The sequence below is a fragment of the Physella acuta genome, unplaced genomic scaffold, assembly GCF_028476545.2.
Source record: "Physella acuta isolate Inbredline_101_S28 unplaced genomic scaffold, ASM2847654v3 ptg001733l, whole genome shotgun sequence".
NCBI classification, from domain to species: Eukaryota; Metazoa; Mollusca; class Gastropoda; family Physidae; genus Physella; species Physella acuta.
This window is the reverse complement of record NW_026733244.1, coordinates 15,241-37,500: the sequence shown is the minus strand read 5'-3', so window position 1 is coordinate 37,500 and position 22,260 is coordinate 15,241. Positions and strand designations below refer to the sequence as shown.

Genomic DNA, 22,260 nt, shown 5'->3' with positions numbered 1-22,260 from the left:
TACTAACCTGCATGTCCACTGTTCTTGAGCTTCATGAGCACGCCGGCCGAGGTCTCGTAGTTCTTGTAGACCATGACAGGCAGGGGTTCCTCCACGGTGTAGAAGACCTCAATGTTGATGGGGGACTGGCTGTAGGCACCGCAGTTTGAGAACGTCTCACGCCAGTGGGTGCCTAGAGATACGGGAGTCACGTGTCTTTTGAGTCAGGTTGTGGTAGTGTTGTGTTGTGGTAGGGGGGAGCAAGGAGAGTAAGGAAGGCCTGGGGCGCCAAATAGCACCCTGTCGGGGCGCCGGCTGATGCCCTGTATTCGGTTTAGTGAACGAATGCACCATATCGCTCACGGGGTAGCCAGGGGCGTAAATCGATTAAAAATAATAATTAAAAATATTTTACCTACCACATTCAGTTTTGCCTTTTTCTCGACTCACAGCTCCCCCTAGACCTAAAACCTGTACACGCCTTTGCTAACACCGTACCAGAACAACCATTACACCAACACATAGATTTAATACTTACTTTCGCCATGATAGTAACCCCAATGCACATCTGCAGGAAGAAAATGTTCATGTTAGCTAACTCAAATGTTCTTAGTTTGTGGATCAGCCGGGCGGGGTATGATAGAATTGATTGTAGGAAAAAAGTCACAGGAAAAAAAAAACACAGGAAAAAGAAACACAGAAAAAAGTCACAGGAAAAAAAAAACACAGGAAAAAGAAACACAGAAAAAAGTCACAGGAAAAAAACGCAGGAAAAAGAAACACAGAAAAAAAGTCACAGGAAAAAAAGTCACAGGAAAAAGGCACAGGAAAACCAGTCACAAATATATATTTACATGGAATGTGTTAATACTTTTATGTATTAAATATTTATAAAGTGCAAATCTACTTAGATTAATTAAATATAATGAAATATGTGTAGGTTGTATACGTATAGTGATATTTATAACAAACGTAAATATTTAGTGTGCAGTATTTACCTTTTAATTTCTTTATACATATAATATTTAATAGAATTTAATAAAATGTTCCAGCCTTCTCCTTTTCATGGTATTTGTTAAATACTAACTTAAAATTAGCGCGAAATGGCATAAAGACGTTGCAAATCTGACTTGCTGCCCTCAACTCATTGCGACAATAGGTCAACCACCTGTACTGCCCACATTCATCACGCTCATTACATAACAAAGGAAAGGATCAAAACAGAAAGCCGACAAGGTACAAAGGCTGCCATTGACATAAAACGTCAACAACACACAATATGGACGGACATGGCCAACTGAGGAGAAATCGACCAAAGAACGGCAAAAAAACAAATTTAAAAAAAGCAGGCAAAACACAATGATGTGCCTAAATTTCGTTTATAATTAACATTTCTAGAGCGTATTTAACTAAATTCATTACAAAATTTGTGGTTGCTGTGTAAATTAGGTTACAGTATTTTTACTTATTAGTGTTATTTTAAACCATAATGATTTTATCGTTTATAAATATGCTACTAAAAAACCCCACATCAATACACACCCAAAATTTTACAATTCTCAACAATTAAAATCAAAATATTCATTATAAAATTTTTGTGACTTTTTCTGTGACTTTATTTCTGTGACTTTTTTTCCGAATAAAATTTTCTTTTGTGACTTTTTTCTATGACTTTTTTTCCTAGCAAAAACTGACTTTTTTTCTATTTTTTTTCCTGTGACTTTTTTTCTATTTTTTTTTCCTGTGACTTTTTTCTCGTTCACCGTAGAATTGTCACTAAATATGTTCTATCTTTTATCTGCCGAGCAAAAGACTGGGTCGATAAATTATGAACATTAAAAAAAATTTAACGACATTCCAAACTTAAAACAGGCATATAAACCATTTTATATACGCTACGTACCGAGTTGTACACTCTACTCTAACATAAATGTACGGGTATTTAGAAAACTATAAAAAGTCGATGCTATTACTTAGGGTGGGGTGTTAAGTGAGGTGTTAAGTGAGGTGTTAAGTGAGGTGTTAAGTGAGGTGTTAAGTGAGGTGTTAAGTGAGGTGTTAAGTGAGGTGTTAAGTGAGGTGTTAAGCAGGGCGTTAAGTGAGGTGTTAAGTGAGGTGTTAAGTGAGGTGTTAAGTGAGGTGTTAAGTGAGGTGTTAAGTGAGGTGTTAAGTGAGGTGTTAAGTGAGGTGTTAAGTGAGGTGTTAAGTGAGGTGTTAAGTGAGATGTTAAGTGAGGTGTTAAGTGAGGTGTTAAGTGAGATGTTAAGTGAGGTGTTAAGTGAGGTGTTAAGTGAGGTGTTAAGTGAGGTGTTAAGTGAGGTGTTAAGTGAGGTGTTAAGTGAGGTGTTAAGTGAGGTGTTAAGTGAGGTGTTAAGTGAGGTGTTAAGTGAGGTGTTAAGTGAGGCGTTAAGTGAGGTGTTAAGTGAGGTGTTAAGTGAGGTGTTAAGTGAGGTGTTAAGTGAGGTGTTAAGTGAGGTGTTAAGTGAGGTGTTAAGTGAGGTGTTAAGTGAGGTGTTAAGTGAGGTGTTAAGTGAGGTGTTAAGTGAGGTGTTAAGTGAGGTGTTAAGTGAGGTGTTAAGTGAGGTGTTAAGTGAGGTGTTAAGTGAGGTGTTAAGTGAGGTGTTAAGTGAGGTGTTAAGCAGGGCGTTAAGTGAGGTGTTAAGTGAGGTGTTAAGTGAGGTGTTAAGCAGGGCGTTAAGTGAGGTGTTAAGTGAGGTGTTAAGTGAGGTGTTAAGTGAGGTGTTAAGTGAGATGTTAAGTGAGGTGTTAAGTGAGGTGTTAAGTGAGGTGTTAAGTGAGGTGTTAAGTGAGGTGTTAAGTGAGGTGTTAAGCAGGGCGTTAAGTGAGGTGTTAAGTGAGGTGTTAAGTGAGGTGTTAAGTGAGGTGTTAAGTGAGATGTTAAGTGAGGTGTTAAGTGAGATGTTAAGTGAGGTGTTAAGTGAGGTGTTAAGTGAGGTGTTAAGTGAGGTGTTAAGTGAGGTGTTAAGTGAGGTGTTAAGTGAGGCGTTAAGTGAGGTGTTAAGTGAGGTGTTAAGTGAGGTGTTAAGTGAGGTGTTAAGTGAGGTGTTAAGTGAGGTGTTAAGTGAGGTGTTAAGTGAGGTGTTAAGTGAGGTGTTAAGTGAGGTGTTAAGTGAGGTGTTAAGTGAGGTGTTAAGTGAGGTGTTAAGTGAGGTGTTAAGTGAGGTGTTAAGTGAGGTGTTAAGTGAGGTGTTAAGTGAGGTGTTAAGTGAGGTGTTAAGCAGGGCGTTAAGTGAGGTGTTAAGTGAGGTGTTAAGTGAGGTGTTAAGCAGGGCGTTAAGTGAGGTGTTAAGTGAGGTGTTAAGTGAGGTGTTAAGTGAGGTGTTAAGTGAGGTGTTAAGTGAGGTGTTAAGTGAGGTGTTAAGTGAGGTGTTAAGTGAGGTGTTAAGTGAGGTGTTAAGTGAGGTGTTAAGTGAGGTGTTAAGTGAGGTGTTAAGTGAGGTGTTAAGTGAGGTGTTAAGTGAGGTGTTAAGTGAGGTGTTAAGTGAGGTGTTAAGTGAGGTGTTAAGCAGGGTGTTAAGTGAGGTGTTAAGTGAGGTGTTAAGTGAGGTGTTAAGTGAGGTGTTAAGTGAGGTGTTAAGTGAGGTGTTAAGTGAGGTGTTAAGTGAGGTGTTAAGTGAGGTGTTAAGTGAGGTGTTAAGTGAGGTGTTAAGTGAGGTGTTAAGTGAGGTGTTAAGTGAGGTGCTAAGTGAGGTGTTAAGTGAGGTGTCTTACTTACTTGGGTCGAAGTTGGCTTTCACCACCCGGTCATTGAGTGGCTGGACTGGGCGGGCGTTGAGGTTGATGGGGGAGTGGGTGTGGTCCTGGAGGGTGCGGAACTCTGTGATCTGGTTTGATATGGAAGACAGAAGCGTCAGATTTACTCTTAACCAAACGATAACCCTGACCCTAACTCTCAGTAAGATATAATGCGTCAAAAATTAATTACAATATTAATACAATCTGTTCAAATTATTTAATAAAATAAACCGGGAGTGATGCCCCCTAATCTTTCTCGAATATTTTTAGATAACACTACGGGGGATGTCATGTTGCATTGTCTTCATGTCTTGACCCACGTGCCAACAAAAAAACGTATCTGTCAGTTAAAAGTGCCTGCAATTTCGCTCTGGCGTTTCGATCTAGACAGACTGACGACAGACAGAGGAAGTGAGTTAAATTAAAGCTTGTTATAAAAATAAACCTCTCTTTAAAATTCTAAAAAATGAGTGTCCTTATAACTAGAGGCTGAGTAAAGTGACCGGATGTAAGATGAAATCCTCGTGTTGTGTATTACTGCTATCGCTGGCCTGAATAAGCAATTTCGTCAATATGCACTTTGTTTTATTTCCTCAACTGGAAACAATATAAATACTTCCCATTTTCTAAAGTGAAAGTTATTAATAGAAATTAGCCCACGCTTACTTGGGCTTCAGAGATGTTGATTGGCTCCTTGTAGACAGTCCACGTGACAGACTCGTCACACGGGGGAGTTGTGAGACTGCCAGAGTATCGATAAAACTGGTGGAACGATTCCGGAAGTATCGTTTTAATGGCAAATGGTTTAAAATCTACAGCAGTGTCTGTTGATTTAATAAAACAAAAAATGTTCTAGAATATAGAGTTGATATAAATAAGTGAAAAATATCCTAGAATATATTGTTAATATAAGCAAGTAAAAAATGTTCTAGAATGTATTATAGATGATAACATGGGAACCTTTCTGTGTTCTACTTTAAACGTGGTTGATTTATTTTGATTAAACAAGTTATGGTTTAGATTTAAGGAAATATTAAGGTAAAGGTCAGGGTCAAGTTGCAGGTCAAGGTGAAAGTGAAGATGTTGATCGAGGTCAAGATTAGGGTTGCAGACGGTAGATGGACGTAAGCAGACGGTAGATGGACGTAAGCAGACGGTAGATGGACGTAAGCAGACGGTATATGGACGTAAGCAGACGGTAGATGGACGTAAGCAGACGGTATATGGACGTAAGCAGACGGTAGATGGACGTAAGCAGACGATAGATGGACGTAAGCAGACGGTAGATGGACGTAAGCAGACGGTAGATGGACGTAAGCAGACGATAGATGGACGTAAGCAGACGGTAGATGGATGTAAGCAGACGGTAGATGGACGTAAGCAGACGGTAGATGGACGTAAGCAGACGGTAGATGGACGTAAGCAGAAAGTAGATGGACGTAAGCAGATGATAGATGGACGTAAGACTGAAGCAGACGGTAGATGGACGTAAGACTGAAGCAGACGGTAGATGGACGTAAGACTGAAGCAGACGGTAGATGGACGTAAGCAGACGGTAGATGGACGTAAGACTGAAGCAGACGGTAGATGGACGTAAGCAGAAGGTAGATGGACGTCAGACTGAAACAGACGGTAGATGGACGTAAGACTGAAGCAGACGGTAGATGGACGTAAGACTGAAGCAGACGGTAGATGGACGTAAGCAGACGGTAGATGGACGTAAGACTGAAGCAGACGGTAGATGGACGTAAGCAGACGGTAGATGGACGTAAGACTGAAGCAGACGGTAGATGGACGTAAGACTGAAGCAGACGGTAGATGGACGTAAGACTGAAGCAGACGGTAGATGGACGTAAGACTGAAGCAGACGGTAGATGGACGTAAGACTGAAGCAGAGGTAGATGGACGTAAGACTGAAGCAGACGGTAAATGGACGTAAGACGTAAGCAGACGGTAGATGGACGTAAGACTGAAGCAGACGGTAGATGGACGTAAGACTGAAGCAGACGGTAGATGGACGTAAGACTGAAGCAGACGGTAGATGGACGTAAGCAGACGGTAGATGGACGTAAGCAGAAAGTAGATGGACGTAAGCAGATGATAGATGGACGTAAGACTGAAGCAGACGGTAGATGGACGTAAGACTGAAGCAGACGGTAGATGGACGTAAGACTGAAGCAGACGGTAGATGGACGTAAGCAGACGGTAGATGGACGTAAGACTGAAGCAGACGGTAGATGGACGTAAGCAGAAGGTAGATGGACGTCAGACTGAAACAGACGGTAGATGGACGTAAGACTGAAGCAGACGGTAGATGGACGTAAGACTGAAGCAGACGGTAGATGGACGTAAGCAGAGGTAGATGGACGTAAGACTGAAGCAGACGGTAAATGACGTAAGACGTAAGCAGACGGTAGATGGACGTAAGACTGAAGCAGACGGTAGATGGACGTAAGCAGACGGTAGATGGACGTAAGACTGAAGCAGACGGTAGATGGACGTAAGACTGAAGCAGACGGTAGATGGACGTAAGACTGAAGCAGACGGTAGATGGACGTAAGACTGAAGCAGACGGTAGATGGACGTAAGACTGAAGCAGAGGTAGATGGACGTAAGACTGAAGCAGACGGTAAATGGACGTAAGACGTAAGCAGACGGTAGATGGACGTAAGACTGAAGCAGACGGTAGATGGACGTAAGCAGACGGTAGATAGACGTAAGACTGAAGCAGACGGTAAATGGACGTAAGACGTAAGCAGACGGTAGATGGACGTAAGACTGAAGCAGACGGTAGATGGACGTAAGACTGAAGCAGACGGTAGATGGACGTAAGACTGAAGCAGACGGTAGATGGACGTAAGACTGAAGCAGACGGTAGATGGACGTAAGACTGAAGCAGACGGTAGATGGACGTAAGACTGAAGCAGACGGTAGATGGACGTAAGACTGAAGCAGACGGTAGATGGACGTAAGCAGACGGTAGATGGACGTAAGACTGAAGCAGACGGTAGATGGACGTAAGACTGAAGCAGACGGTAGATGGACGTAAGACTGAAGCAGACGGTAGATGGACGTCAGACTGAAGCAGACGGTAGATGGACGTAAGACTGAAGCAGACGGTAGATGGACGTAAGACTGAAGCAGACGGTAGATGGACGTAAGACTGAAGCAGACGGTAGATGGACGTAAGACTGAAGCAGACGGTAGATGGACGTAAGACTGAAGCAGACGGTAGATGGACGTAAGACTGAAGCAGACGGTAGATGGACGTAAGACTGAAGCAGACGGTAGATGGACGTAAGACTGAAGCAGACGGTAGATGGAGGTAAGACGTAAGCAGACGGTAGATGGACGTAAGACTGAAGCAGACGGTAGATGGACGTAAGACTGAAGCAGACGGTAGATGGACGTAAGACTGAAGCAGACGGTAGATGGACGTAAGACTGAAGCAGACGGTAGATGGACGTAAGACTGAAGCAGACGGTAGATGGACGTAAGACTGAAGCAGACGGTAGATGGAGGTAAGACTGAAGCAGACGGTAGATGGACGTAAGACTGAAGCAGACGGTAGATGGACGTAAGACTGAAGCAGACGGTAGATGGACGTAAGACTGAAGCAGACGGTAGATGGACGTAAGACTGAAGCAGACGGTAGATGGACGTAAGACTGAAGCAGACGGTAGATGGACGTAAGACTGAAGCAGACGGTAGATGGACGTAAGACTGAAGCAGACGGTAGATGGACGTAAGACTGAAGCAGACGGTAGATGGACGTAAGACTGAAGCAGACGGTAGATGGACGTAAGACTGAAGCAGACGGTAGATGGACGTAAGACTGAAGCAGACGGTAGATGGACGTAAGACTGAAGCAGACGGTAGATGGAGGTAAGACTGAAGCAGACGGTAGATGGACGTAAGACTGAAGCAGACGGTAGATGGACGTAAGACTGAAGCAGACGGTAGATGGACGTAAGACTGAAGCAGACGGTAGATGGACGTAAGACTGAAGCAGACGGTAGATGGACGTAAGACTGAAGCAGACGGTAGATGGACGTAAGACTGAAGCAGACGGTAGATGGACGTAAGACTGAAGCAGACGGTAGATGGACGTAAGACTGAAGCAGACGGTAGATGGACGTAAGACTGAAGCAGACGGTAGATGGACGTAAGACTGAAGCAGACGGTAGATGGACGTAAGACTGAAGCAGACGGTAGATGGACGTAAGACTGAAGCAGACGGTAGATGGACGTAAGACTGAAGCAGACGGTAGATGGGCGTAAGACTGAAGCAGACGGTAGATGGACGTAAGACTGAAGCAGACGGTAGATGGACGTAAGACTGAAGCAGACGGTAGATGGACGTAAGACTGAAGCAGACGGTAGATGGACGTAAGACTGAAGCAGACGGTAGATGGACGTAAGACTGAAGCAGACGGTAGATGGACGTAAGACTGAAGCAGACGGTAGATGGACGTAAGACTGAAGCAGACGGTAGATGGACGTAAGACTGAAGCAGACGGTAGATGGACGTAAGACTGAAGCAGACGGTAGATGGACGTAAGACTGAAGCAGACGGTAGATGGACGTAAGACTGAAGCAGACGGTAGATGGACGTAAGACTGAAGCAGACGGTAGATGGACGTAAGACTGAAGCAGACGGTAGATGGACGTAAGACTGAAGCAGACGGTAGATGGACGTAAGACTGAAGCAGACGGTAGATGGACGTAAGACTGAAGCAGACGGTAGATGGACGTAAGACTGAAGCAGACGGTAGATGGACGTAAGACTGAAGCAGACGGTAGATGGACGTAAGACTGAAGCAGACGGTAGATGGACGTAAGACTGAAGCAGACGGTAGATGGACGTAAGCAGACGGTAGATGGACGTAAGACTGAAGCAGACGGTAGATGGACGTAAGACTGAAGCAGACGGTAGATGGACGTAAGACTGAAGCAGACGGTAGATGGACGTAAGACGTAAGCAGACGTACCGACACTCCTGATGCTGGCCAGACTTGAGACGATCTGTGAGAGGGCCGGGTTGTCGGTCTTAGAGATCTGCAAGGGCAAGGTCATGTTCAGAAGGGCAAGGTCATGTTCAGAAGGTCAAGGTCGTGTTCAGAAACAGGATAAGTTATACGGTAACTGATAAAGTTGAACAAAGTGGTGATAAAGTTGAACAAAGTGTTGATAAAATTGAACAAAGTGATGATGATAAAATTGAAGAAAGTGGTGATAAAGTTAAATAAACCGGAAGTGATCTCCCCTAAACTTTCTCGAATATTCTAATATAACACTACGTGGGATGGCAACTCGGAATATAGACATGGTTTTTGTTTACTTAAACTTTTAAAAATAGAATAAAATCTAGTAGAAAAATGAATTGCGCACCAAGCGAACGCCAAAACAAAATGTGCATAATAGTGCGCAATATTATTAGTACTTTATAAATTTACATGCGTTTTTGAGAAATCGGAAATTGCGTAAATTAGTATTTCCGGTCAACGGAAATTACTCAAAATTTGACAGAAGGTAGAGGATTAGATCTTTTACTTACATTTGAAATTTTATTTATCTATCTGAAATAGTACTTAAGTTATAGGCTTTTGAAAAATTCAAAGTAGAAAAAGTTCCACTTCCGATTATCGGAAATCGATCAAAAGTTGATTAGGATCTACGATTTTCATAAAATACATATATATGAAATTTCATCAACCTAGCTGTAACGGTACTCAAGTTTTCGTGTTTACACACAGACACACAGACACACACACATACACACACAGACATACGGACATAGTACTCAAGTTATAGGCTTTTGAAAAATTCAAAGTAGAAAAAGTTCCACTTCCGGTTATCGGAAATTGATCAAAAGTTGATTAGAATCTACGATTTTCATAAAATACTTATATATGAAATTTCCTCAACCTAGCTGTAACGGTATTCAAGTTTTCGTGTTTACACACAGACACACAGACACACACACATACACACACAGACATACGGACAAGATTGCAAAATTATGTTTTTCCGTATCAGTGAGGTGAAAAACGTCGAGATTTTTAAAAATCTCGATTTTTTTTTTTGCACGATTACAATACTTTCTCTATACTTCGTATATACGAGAAAGTAAAAAGTGTTGATACAGTTGAACAAAGTGTTGATAAAGTTGAAGAAAGTGTTGCTAGTCACCTTGAAGACAAAACCTAGAACAGCCAAGCCGTCACCTTGAGACAGGGCAGCAGCAAAGTCCGGGTACTTGGTGTTGTAGTGGACGATGTGGAGCTGTTACCGCACGGGATGAAAGTCACATGAATATTTGTTATCATAATAATAAATAATTGCATACAAATTTGATACACCAACAGAGCGCATTCATCAAGGCACACTCATAGGATACACACAGAGGTCCAAAGGGTTTCTTTCAGATTTTTTTATGGAAGGAGGAGGTACACTTGCTGGAACACCATGACACAAAAAGGAGACACCCATACGACACATTCATACAACACCTTCATACAACACCTTCATACGACACCTTCATACAACACCTTCATACGACACATTCATACGACACCTTCATACAACACCTTCATACAACACCTTCATACAACACCTTCATACGACACCTTCATACGACACCTTCATACAACACCTTCATACAACACCTTCATACGACACCTTCATACAACACCTTCATACAACACCTTCATACGACACCTTCATACAACACCTTCATACAACACCTTCATGCAACACCTTCATAGTCCACACATATTTGTAAACAAAAATGGAGCGCCTTGAGACTCGCTAATTAAATTAATATAATCAACTAGCTCCCGCTTTCAGGGCGTGACCTCTGACCTCCATTGGAAAAGTTTGAGAGCTGATCTGGTGTTCTGACCCCTCGCTTGAATGGGACCCCCAATGGAAGTGCAGCTGATTGGCCTTGAACTTGTGCGGAAGGTCACCGCCTGAGATGGCAACATCACGTGCTCCAGCTATTGAGACCGCGGCTGGCAGTAGCGAGAAGATTGAAATAAAGGTTGAACACAAATACTGGCAGAAACGTGATTAAGGGCTTGATCATAATTGATATAATTTTTAACCATTGACCCCCACCCCAACCCCACCCACTATATCTTGTCGTCACACGGCATAAAACCCAAACGTAATTTAGTCTTCTCAAATAACAAGTTTACACGTTTCAAATACTAACTTACTTGACCTGCAAGATCACCTTTTTAAGGCTGGGGTAGAGCAGTGACTCACCGGTGTGACCATTGTTGATCAAGGCCATGGCCAAGCCGTCAGCTGTGTCGTAGTTCTCAAAGAGCACCTCCCCCAGGGCTGGGTCAACCACGACGTCACCCTCGTAGATGTTGATTGGTGATTGGTGGGTCAGGGCGCACTTCTGGAACAAGTCTGACCAGTGGGACACACCTGGGGAACATACACACTGACCAGTGGGACACACCTGGGGAACATACACACTGACCAGTGGGACACACCTGGGTAACATACACACTGACCAGTGGGACACACCTGGGTAACATACACACTGACCAGTGGGACACACCTGGGTAACATACACACTGACCAGTGGGACACACCTGGGGAACATACACACTGACCAGTGGGACACATCTGGGGAACATACACACTGACCAGTGTGACACACCTGGGGAACATACACACTGACCTGTGGGACACACCTGGGGAACATACACACTGTCCAGTGGGACACACCTGGGGAACATACACACTGACCAGTGGGACACACCTGGGGAACATACACACTGACCAGTGGGACACACATGGGGAATATACACACTGACCAGTAGAACACACATGGGGAACATACACTGACCAGTGGGACACACATGGGGAACATACACTGACCAGTGGGTCACACCTGGGGAACATACACACTGACCAGTGGGACACACATGGGGAACATACACTGACCAGTGGGTCACACCTGGGGAACATACACTGACCAGTGGGACACACATGGGGAACATACACTGACCAGTGGGTCACACCTGGGGAACATACACACTGACCAGTGGGACACACCTGGGTAACATACACACTGACCAGTGGGACACACCTGGGGAACATACACACTGACCAGTGGGACACATCTGGGGAACATACACACTGACCAGTGTGACACACCTGGGGAACATACACACTGACCTGTGGGACACACCTGGGGAACATACACACTGTCCAGTGGGACACACCTGGGGAACATACACACTGACCAGTGGGACACACCTGGGGAACATACACACTGACCAGTGGGACACACATGGGGAATATACACACTGACCAGTAGAACACACATGGGGAACATACACTGACCAGTGGGTCACACCTGGGGAACATACACACTGACCAGTGCGACACACATGGGGAACATACACTGACCAGTGGGTCACACCTGGGGAACATACACTGACCAGTGGGACACACATGGGGAACATACACTGACCAGTGGGTCACACCTGGGGAACATACACACTGACCAGTGGGACACACATGGGGAACATACACTGACCAGTGGGTCACACCTGGGGAACATACACACTGACCAGTGGGACACACCTGGGGAACATACACACTGACCAGTGAGACACACCTGGGGAACATACACACTGACCAGTGGGACACACCTGGGGAACTTACACACTGACCAGTGGGACACACCTGGGGAACATACACACTGATCAGTGGGACACACCTGGGGAACATACACACTGAACAGTGGGACACACCTGGGGAACATACACTGACCAGTAAGACACATCTAGGGAACATACACTGACCAGTGGGACACACCTGGGGAACAAACACACTGACCAGTGTGACACACCTGGGGAACATACACACTGACCTGTGGGACACACCTGGGGAACATACACACTGACCAGTGGGACACACCTGGGGAACATACACACTGACCAGTGGGACACACTTGGGGAACATACACACTGACCAGTGGGACACACCTGGGGAACATACACACTGACCAGTGGGACACACTTGGGGAACATACACACTGACCAGTGGGACACACCTGGGGAACATACACACTGACCAGTGGAACACATGTAAGAGGGGGGATCGCTTACCTTCTTCGCCATTATAACTCCAGTCTGGAAGAAAGAAAAGTTGTTCACGTTTTAAATTGAGTATTTTGTTAGTAATGTTTGTTCTTCTGTCCCTCGGTGGTTTTGAGGCAGATGTCATAATTCCATTTTGACACAACACTAACGTAGTAATTTTGTTCATTTTTTCCAGATACATTAGTTTAAGAAGACAACGTAAAAATATATCATTTTTAAACAAATTAGATATTAAATTCGCCATGTAAAAGATGGTGAACGGAAAAAAAGTCACAGGAAAAAAAAAACACAGAAAAAAAGTCACAGTTTTTGCTAGGAAAAAAAGTCACAGAAAAAAAGTCACAGTGGAAAAATTTTATCGGAAAAAAATGCACAGAAATAAAGTCACAGAAAAAAAGTCACAAAAATCTTTTGAGAAATAGTATTATTAATTTGATAAACATTGTAAAATTGTGTATGTTTATTGTTGTGGGTTGCATTTTTTTATAGCATAACTTATTTATAGACTTTAAAAGCATTATGATTTATAACAATTGTAAGTAAAAATACTCTAAGATAATTAACACAACAATCTCATCATTTGTTACGTATTTAGTTAAATACGCGGTAGAAAAGTTAATTATAAAAGAAATTTAGGCACATTTTGCCGTAGGCTATTCTCTGGTCGGCCTCTCCCCAGTAGGCTTTGTCCGAACATATTTTGTGTTGTTGACGTTATGCGTCAATGACAGCCTTTGAACCTTGTCGGCTTTCTGTTTTGATCCTAAGTTTTGTTATGTAATGAGCGTGATAAATGTGGGCAGTAAAGGTGGTTGAACTAAACATAACTATTGTTGCCATGAGTTGAGGGCAGCAAGTCAGATGAACTTACCACTTCATGGTAATTTAATATTGGTATTTTAGAAAAAAACACGATGAAAAAAGTGGACTTTGGAGGATTCTATTAAATGCTACTAATCTTAAGTTTAAAATAATTACAATCTACATACTTCATAATAAATATTTTTAGATGAATTATAAAAATTCCTATGCGTATACAGCCTACACACATTACATTACATTAAATTAATCCTAAGTTAATTTGCACTCTCTAAATATTTAATACATAAAGGTATTAACAAATATCATGCAAATATATATTTGTGACTTTTTTCTAGATCTAATCTTTACAACTACAAGTAGCATGTTTTTGAAATGCTGTGAGAATGTTCCGATTTCACTCTGACTTAGAGATATACATTATTTACTGTATAAGGAACCATCCTTAACCTTAGCCCTTTTATTGATGCTCAGCTATTGAATGAAATAAGACTGAAGCTTTTAGACTATGAATGGTGCAGAGGCTTCACATATTCATTGACTCTCATGTAATGTAACAACTAGCTGAAGACCGGCTGTGCTGTTCATCACCTTCCTACAGCAGAAGTATGTATCCACTTTTAATGTTGAAATGTAGCATAGGATGTGGCAGGATATATACAGAAATTTGACTATAGGAATTTTGTTATAGCTCTGGAAATTGTGAAAAGCCACATTCCAATTAAAATAGTTCAGGTTTTTTCCAAGTCATTAAAAAAGAAAATTTGTTTGAAATTTGCTCTTACTTCTGGTCTAAATTTTTTCTTATGAAAGTGGAATCCTAACACTAACAGTGAAAAGTTGCATTTTTATCAACCAGTCATTTAAAATTACCAATCGTGATTATCACCTAGCAATTGTAATTGTTTTAAAGAAACTTTCTGTAAACCTTACAAGGTACTGATTATAGCCCAACTTTAGGTATACTATACATCATGCATCTCTTACTGCTACTGTAAACAGAAAGAATCATGGAGAGCCCAGTTCCACCACCAGTTTCTAAAGATACTTTAGAAAACAGCATGCTCATCCCTGTATCACAACATCCAGAATATGAAAGCACACAAACTCAGTCGGACATGAACTTTGATAAGGTTAAACTACAGCAGCCAAAAAAACAAGATCATGGACAAAGAGATGCAGCAGAGTTATGTGACACCTGCATGCGCTGTCAAGATGGTTGTTTTATCCCTTTTTTATGTTGTTGTATTTGTTTGCTTGAAAGCAGGTGATGGTTATCAGAGAAATTTAACAGTATGACAGCTAGACTCACTGATACAAATAAACAGACTTGATGTGATATTAACAAAAATAAATAAATAAAAAAAAAAAAAAAAAAAAAAAAAAAAAAAAATATTTGTGACTTTTTTTCCTGTGACTTTTTTTCCTGTGACTTTTTTTCCAGTGACTTTTTTTCTGTGTTTTTTTTTCCTGTGTTTTTTTTCCTGTGACTTTTTTTCCTACAATCGTAAAAGATACCTAAATTCAAGAAAAAATGGGATATAACAGGATTAGGTATGACACCAGGGATCGTGTGATGAACTGTTGGGATGACTCTCCCCCATCCACAGGGATCTCCCATCTCCCCCACCCACAGGGATCTCCCATCTCCCCACCCACAGGGATCTCTCGCCTTCCCCCCCCCCCCCTAATCTCAAGTAATTTCGCACACTATTAATAACACACCTACGGACAATAGGTTCGATTCCTCTATAGTGCACGCCACTAGCCCTACTGCTATGTTACATTTGATGGGATCTAGTTGCAAGTAAACTAAACCGGGAGTAATCTCCCCTAAACTTTCTCGAATCCTAATACATAAAAGCCCATGTGCGCACTCCTCTCTCTCTCTCTGTCCGCAATATTTTTGGCAACCTCGTCAGTCTGTTCAGCGATATATGGAGAACTTAAAGATACGGACTTTTGTTGAAAATAATATGGTGGTATAAGTGTATAAACTAAATTTTATTCAAAGAAGGAAAGTAAACCGGGAGTGACCTCCCTTAAACTTTCTCGAATATTCTTATATGAAACAACAGGGGATGGCAACTCGGGATATAGACATGATTTTTAATCAATTTTAAATACTTAAACTTTTTAAAATAGAATAAAATCTCGTTGCAAAAAGGATTGCACACCAAGTGAGCGCCAAATAAAATGTGTGTTATATTGCGGAATATTATTAGTACTTTATAAATTTACATGCGTTTTTTTTAGAAATCGGAAAAAAGCGTAAGTTAGTACTTCCGGTAAATGGAAATTACTCAAATCTTGACAGAAGGTAGAGAATTAGATCTTATACTTATATTGTGAAATTTCATTGATCTATCCGAAACAGAACTCAAGTTATAGGCTTTTGAAAAACTCAAAATAGAACAAGTTCCACTTGCGGTTATCGGAAATCCCTGAAAAGTTGAAACAGAACTACAAATTTGATATAATACTTATATATGAAATTTTATCAACCTAGCTGTAACGGTACTCAAGTTACAGAGGACGTAATTACTCTGCTATGCTGGGTTTATGCTTTGGTTTAAATGAACCGATAAAATAAGATTTCGATTTCAGCAACAGAAGTTAATTGAAAACAATCGACATGGATTTAGTTTTAAATGGATTTTTGACATTACTAACCAAAATCAACATGTTCAAATGGAAACACACATACACACACACACGGTCAGATTTCAATTTGTTCCTCGGCCACAGTGGTACAAATAGGCTTTTAGACTGGTGTTACATCAGCGCAGAAAAAGCGACATTATACACACACAGAGACACACACACACACACACACACACACACACACACATATATATATATATATATATATATATATATATATATATATATATATATAATCTATAATATAACGCTGCTGGTAGTGTGTCAGTCCGTCAGTCATCGCTATAGATTTTGGAACCATAAAAGTAAACACATCACATGTCGTGCTTTTTACTTGCATCGCAGTGTCTTATTATAAATGATTGGGTAGAGTTTATTTATATAACGATTAAAATGTTTTGTATAGTTGGCACTGTTTTTACACTTTCGCATAACGTGAATAAAATATTAAATAAACGCACATTGCTAAAACATAAAGATCAATGTCAAATAATACTTTTGCTTAGATGACTAGAAAAATTGGATACATTGTAATAACAGTAGGGTTAAAAAACTAATTAATTAAAATATTTTAAATAAATTTGTCAGGGGAGGTAATTTAAAAAGAAATTCAACTCACACTAATAAAAAAATGAAAAAGCAAATTCTGCGGACGTGCAGAAGGACATTAGTTTTAGAATATTATAATTAGCATAGATTGATAAAATGCACCTTGTTCGTTATAAAAGGGAGGCAGTATCATAGCAACTATTTGAGATAAGCTAATCAGTAAAAATCTTTTGTCACTTTTCTAATTTTCAATTTAAAAATAAATACCGCTAATCATGATTTTTGAAAGCTTAAAAAATTAGAAATAATGTAATTCATATATAAAACACCATTCAGATATAGTCATCTGCATGCAGGGACCTGTATAGTTAACCTGTAGCAAAGACCTGTACAGTTAACCCCTGTAGCAGGGACCTGCACAGTTAACCCCTGTAGCAAGGACCTGTACAGTTAACCCATGTAGCAGGGACCTGTACAGTTAACCCCTGTAGCAGGGACCTGTACAGTTAACCCCTGTAGCAGGGACCTGTACAGTTAACCTGTAGCAAGTACCTGTACAGTTAACCCCTGTAGCAGTTACCTGTACAGTTAACCCCTGTAGCAGTTACCTGTACAGTTAACCTGTAGCAGGGACCTGTACAGTTAACCTGTAGCAGTTACCTGTACAGTTAACCTGTAGCAGGGACCTGTACAGTTAACCTACCTGAGCAAGCGACTGGCTGTAAAAAAACAGCTGTAACGAAGAGTATGATGTGTACAAGCATGTCCGACTTATTGTGTGACTGTAGATAGACCCGGCGACGGCAAGTCGATGGACCAGCAAAGCTCTACACCATTGACCAAGTTTTCTGGTGCAAATCAGCTTTTTATAGAAGCCGGCAATTTTTTATTCGGAGGCCATAATACAAATGTTGGAAATATCAGCCGGACCGCGGGCCGCTCCGGCCTCCAAACATTTCCAGAGAATTCATTTTTTTCTTCTCACAGATCTAACATGACTGGCGCTAACTTGCGGATATGTTATTTAATTACTAGCGTGCTGCAATCTAAGAAGAGAATAAATTCAAGGACAAATGTTTGATAACCTTTAATTATTATTAATCATAAAGTTTTAGACCACGGGTTCCCAACCTGGGGGTCGCGACCCCCCTGGGGGTCGCGAAGGTCTTTCTGGGGGGTCGCCAACTGGTATACTAAACCTTAATAATTTGAAACAAAACATAAATATTTAGAAGAATTTTTGAAATTCGGCTTCATTAACATCACTGGAAATGTAATAGAGAAGAAAAAAAGCGCACTGTGCAATGTTGTTCTCAGTCACGAATCTATAAAATCTTCAAAACTAAAACGTGATTTGAGACGAGTCATTCGGAACACACCAAAAAATATATGGAGTTCTTTCGTCGATAAGAAGCTAGTTGCAAACGCCAGAGACTTGATCGAACAGGAAGTTTTCAGCAGCATTAGTGCAAGCATCAAATGAAGTCGCAATAGAAAATGCCAAGCAAAAAAAAAAACAATAGGAGAAAATCTCATCAAACGCTGCATGTACGTAAATGTTAAATAACACATTTTTATTGAAATTAAGCTTTCACCATTGTTTGCTTTTCAAGATAATAAATCAACAGACGTGAGTTTGTGTTCGCAGTTGCTGGTCTGTGTCTCTATTCATGCGGATGATAGCAAAGATAAATGAGTTGCTCTTTTGTGAAGATAGCATGGAGAAAATAAATATCTTTTTTGCAACTGGATGATTAAATTGGGTTAGAACGGCTGTGGGGGTTTGTACGGATGGTGCGCCATCTATGTTTAGCTCAAAATCGGGCTTTCAGAAAACAGAAAAGATTTAGCTCCCTAACCACTGCCCTAACCAATCGACATCAAGAGTCCATTGCTAGTATAAGTCGTAAATTATATAAAATCTGGAGCCTTCAAAGAACTGAGCAAAAACATTAATATAGATCACGAGGTTCTGCTCTTCTACACTACAGTACGCTGGCTGTCAAACGAAATGTTGTAAATTGTGTTTTTGAATTGAAATCTGAAATCAAATTGTTCTTGGGAGTGCAAAGGAAACAAGACTTTTGTTATACTTAAAACGACATAGAGTGGTTGTAGAGAGTATCAAACCTAGCAGACATGTTCGAACATCAAGATAAGCTTAACCTGAAGCTTCAGGGAAAATGGACGAATATTATAACTTTCCATGATAATCTCGGGGCATTTTTATCAAAGCTGCAAAATCGGTAAAGAAAACAAATCTTGGAAATATTGTAAATTTGAGAAACTCTGCGGTGTGGTAGATGAATCTGATTGTGATATAATTAAAATTTTGAAAGAAGCGATTACTGGGCATCTTGAATCTCTTGAAAACGAACTGTATCGCTATTTCTCTGAGCTGAAAAAAGAAGAAACTGCATTTACGCATTACCCATTCTCTTCTTCCCTTGATGTTGCCAGCATTCCCGATGAATTACAAGATGAATTCTTTGATTTGCAGAATGATTCCGTGTAAGATGAAAAACTGCAGACACAATTTTGGTGTAGTATTCACCATTCATACCCAAACGTAAAATTGATTGACTTTTCGAGAATATATTTTCAACACTTTTCTTCGATTAAAAACAAAATTAAGATAAATATAATGACATAGGTTGGCGTTAACAAATTTTTTTTAAAATCAAAAACTTAACCACGAAGGTTTAGTGAATAGTATGCAATTTTACTCATTCTATTAAAACAGTTATCAAGAGTAGTTCTTATTGAAAGTCTACTAGAAAATCTTATTTTAGTGCTTATTAATTTCCATACTAATTTCGGCTTTTTAATTCTATGGGGGTCGCGGGTCACTTAATTTTTATAAAAGGGGGTCGCCACTCGAAAAAGGTTGGGAACCACTGTTTTAGACGCATGACCAAATTTTCTGTCCACATATATCGATATTGTTCCGTCAGAACCCCCCCCCCCCCAGACCTTAATCTGTACGTGAACGTTAATCATCCTCCACGTGAGTCTGGTAGAACGCCACTGCAGGGGCGTCGGGTGCGACTCTTGGACTCATTGACTGTAGGAGCCATAGTGCTGATAGGTGAGTCCGGGGCGCCCGCAGTTACCCGACCGTCGGGCGGCCGGCGGATGTTTCTGGTTCGATTTGGTACTCTTTAATATGAAATTAGGTGCCATATTGCTCACGGGGGAGCCCCGGTTGCCCAATTGCACTCTGCCGGGGTGCAGAGGACTTGCCAGATTTGATTTATTCAACGATTATAGTGGCCGTCCGTCTCCATAGCACATTGCACTCTTTAAAACGAACGTAGCCGCCATAGTGCTTACAGGGGAAGCTGAGGGCCCCACTAACTGCCGGGGCGCCACCTTTCAGAAAACTGATTTTTTCACTAAAACCTTCCCAGGAGTATTCTCAACAGCTTCCCAAAAGTTTCATGGCGATAATGTATAAAGAACACGCATACACACGCACAAACACACACACTCATCCACACACACTCACACGCACACACACATAGACACACACAAATAGCGACATACTTTCATTTCTCTCTCTCTCTCTCTCTCTCTCTCTCTCTCTCTCTCTCTATATATATATATATATATATATATATATATATATATATATATATATATATATATATATATATATATATATATATACATTTACATTTACTAGCGTACCGTCCGCGCATTTCCGCGGTCTCATAAAAAGCCTGACGCTATATTTTAAGAATATTTCATCAACGCGTTTCCACTCGTGTATTTTTCAGAAGTATGACCTTTTTTTTTAAAACTGAGTTATTAAGTGAAAACAGCGCATGCGCTAAATTGGATCTGAGATGTTGGGGCGCGGGTTTTTTTTACACTCTCGCTCAGACGCCCAAGGGCGTGCCGAAGAAACGCCTTCAGTGTACTTTAATCACCCTCCGTAATAGTGAGATAGAACACACCCCGGCAACCGCCCATGTATCGTGAGCTAGAATAATTGTTAATATATTATTACGGTTATTTCTTACAACAAAATACCCACTTGTGAATCCCTTAAGCTTACATCTGAGATCACTGTTTTAACTGGTTTCGTAACTTTAATTCTCTGACATTTACACCCGATTGTAAGTTCCACAATTATAAAACACGTTAAAACTGCAACTCGCTCATGGAAAACCTTTAATCTCCCACACTTAATCACTTAGACTTTTAATCCACCCCTTAATCCCCAACAATTTTAATCCCAATAATTAATCCCATAGACGTATGATCAAATAACAGCCACTTTAATAGACGCCCCTGAGAGAAAATAAAATTCCTACTTTTACCATAGGTCTAAATATTCCTTATCTTCAAAGTAGACTCCAAAGTTCAAAGCAAATGAACCAATCATAATTTATACCTGGCCCTATCTTGACCTACCCACTGTCCAAATACACGTTCCCACCCCCTATATTGCCGAAATATATCCGACCTTCAGCCTTCACCTTACAGCTCCATACTTTGGCCGAAAAAGTGCTATATCGTGACGTCGCAACATCATTTTATTTTCAAATTTGTGACGTGGCTTCTGTTTCGGCGTTTAGGTGAATCGATTTTTGGACAAATATTACACATTTTGACATTGCTGCAATTTTTGCAGTCGAACATGGAAAGCTTGAAATGGTTGTACAAGTTGAACATAACAGCCACCATACATACCACATGTGTAAGTTTTACCAGCATGATCGGACGCTACAACACCCTACCACACCTTACCACACCTTACCACACCTAACCACACCCAGCCACACTCCACTACACCTAAACACACCTTACCACACCTTACCACATCCTACCACACCTAACCACACCCTATCAAGGGGGGGGGGGGTAAATCTGGTTAAAGTAAATATTTTCTATACACATTTACTATTTTTTCATGTCGGGTGGGGGGGGGGGGGCAGGGGGGGTACATATGTCCAAAATGGGTTGTAAAAACAAATTAAAATGTCATTTTAGCTGCATTTTTGCATTATAAATAGTTTGAGGGGGCGTGCAAATCGAAAGTTTGAGGAGGGGGGGGGGGGGTGCACATTGAAAATTTGCTCCCGAGGAAGGCGCCAAATTGAAAGTTTGTCCCCGGGCGCCGGGAAGGGTCGCTACGCCTCTGGGTGGGGGGGGGAGGTAGAAGTATTGCGTCACCCAAGCCCCATTCCTACCACACCAAGCCATACAACCCTTTACCTTCCACAACCATCCACACTCAACCCCCATCTCTACCACAACCATCCACACTCAACCCCCATCTCTACCACATCCATCCACACTCAACCCCCATCTCTACCACATCCATCCACACTCAACCCCCATCTCTACCACA

General features: G+C 41.2%; 1 protein-coding gene and 1 long non-coding RNA gene across 2 annotated transcripts in view; one reads left to right on the top strand and one right to left on the bottom strand.

The window, feature by feature from the left end:
* The window catches only part of LOC131930190 (carbonic anhydrase 14-like), a 27,771-nt gene extending 10,045 nt beyond the window's left edge, over positions 1 to 17,726 (bottom strand). The window contains 10 exon segments of the mRNA XM_059286603.1: positions 8 to 172; positions 518 to 547; positions 3,716 to 3,824; positions 4,402 to 4,559; positions 8,727 to 8,793; positions 9,928 to 10,020; positions 10,600 to 10,751; positions 11,008 to 11,178; positions 12,876 to 12,899; positions 17,605 to 17,726. Coding sequence (XP_059142586.1) covers positions 8 to 172; positions 518 to 547; positions 3,716 to 3,824; positions 4,402 to 4,559; positions 8,727 to 8,793; positions 9,928 to 10,020; positions 10,600 to 10,751; positions 11,008 to 11,178; positions 12,876 to 12,899; positions 17,605 to 17,665 — 1,030 coding nt within the window. The 5' untranslated portion in view covers positions 17,666 to 17,726.
* On the top strand, positions 14,167 to 15,027 carry LOC131930191 (uncharacterized). The gene is made up of 2 exons (XR_009384092.1): positions 14,167 to 14,294; positions 14,695 to 15,027. It is a non-coding gene; the product is annotated as an uncharacterized LOC131930191 (long non-coding RNA).
* Positions 17,727 to 22,260: the final 4,534 nt, after the last annotated feature.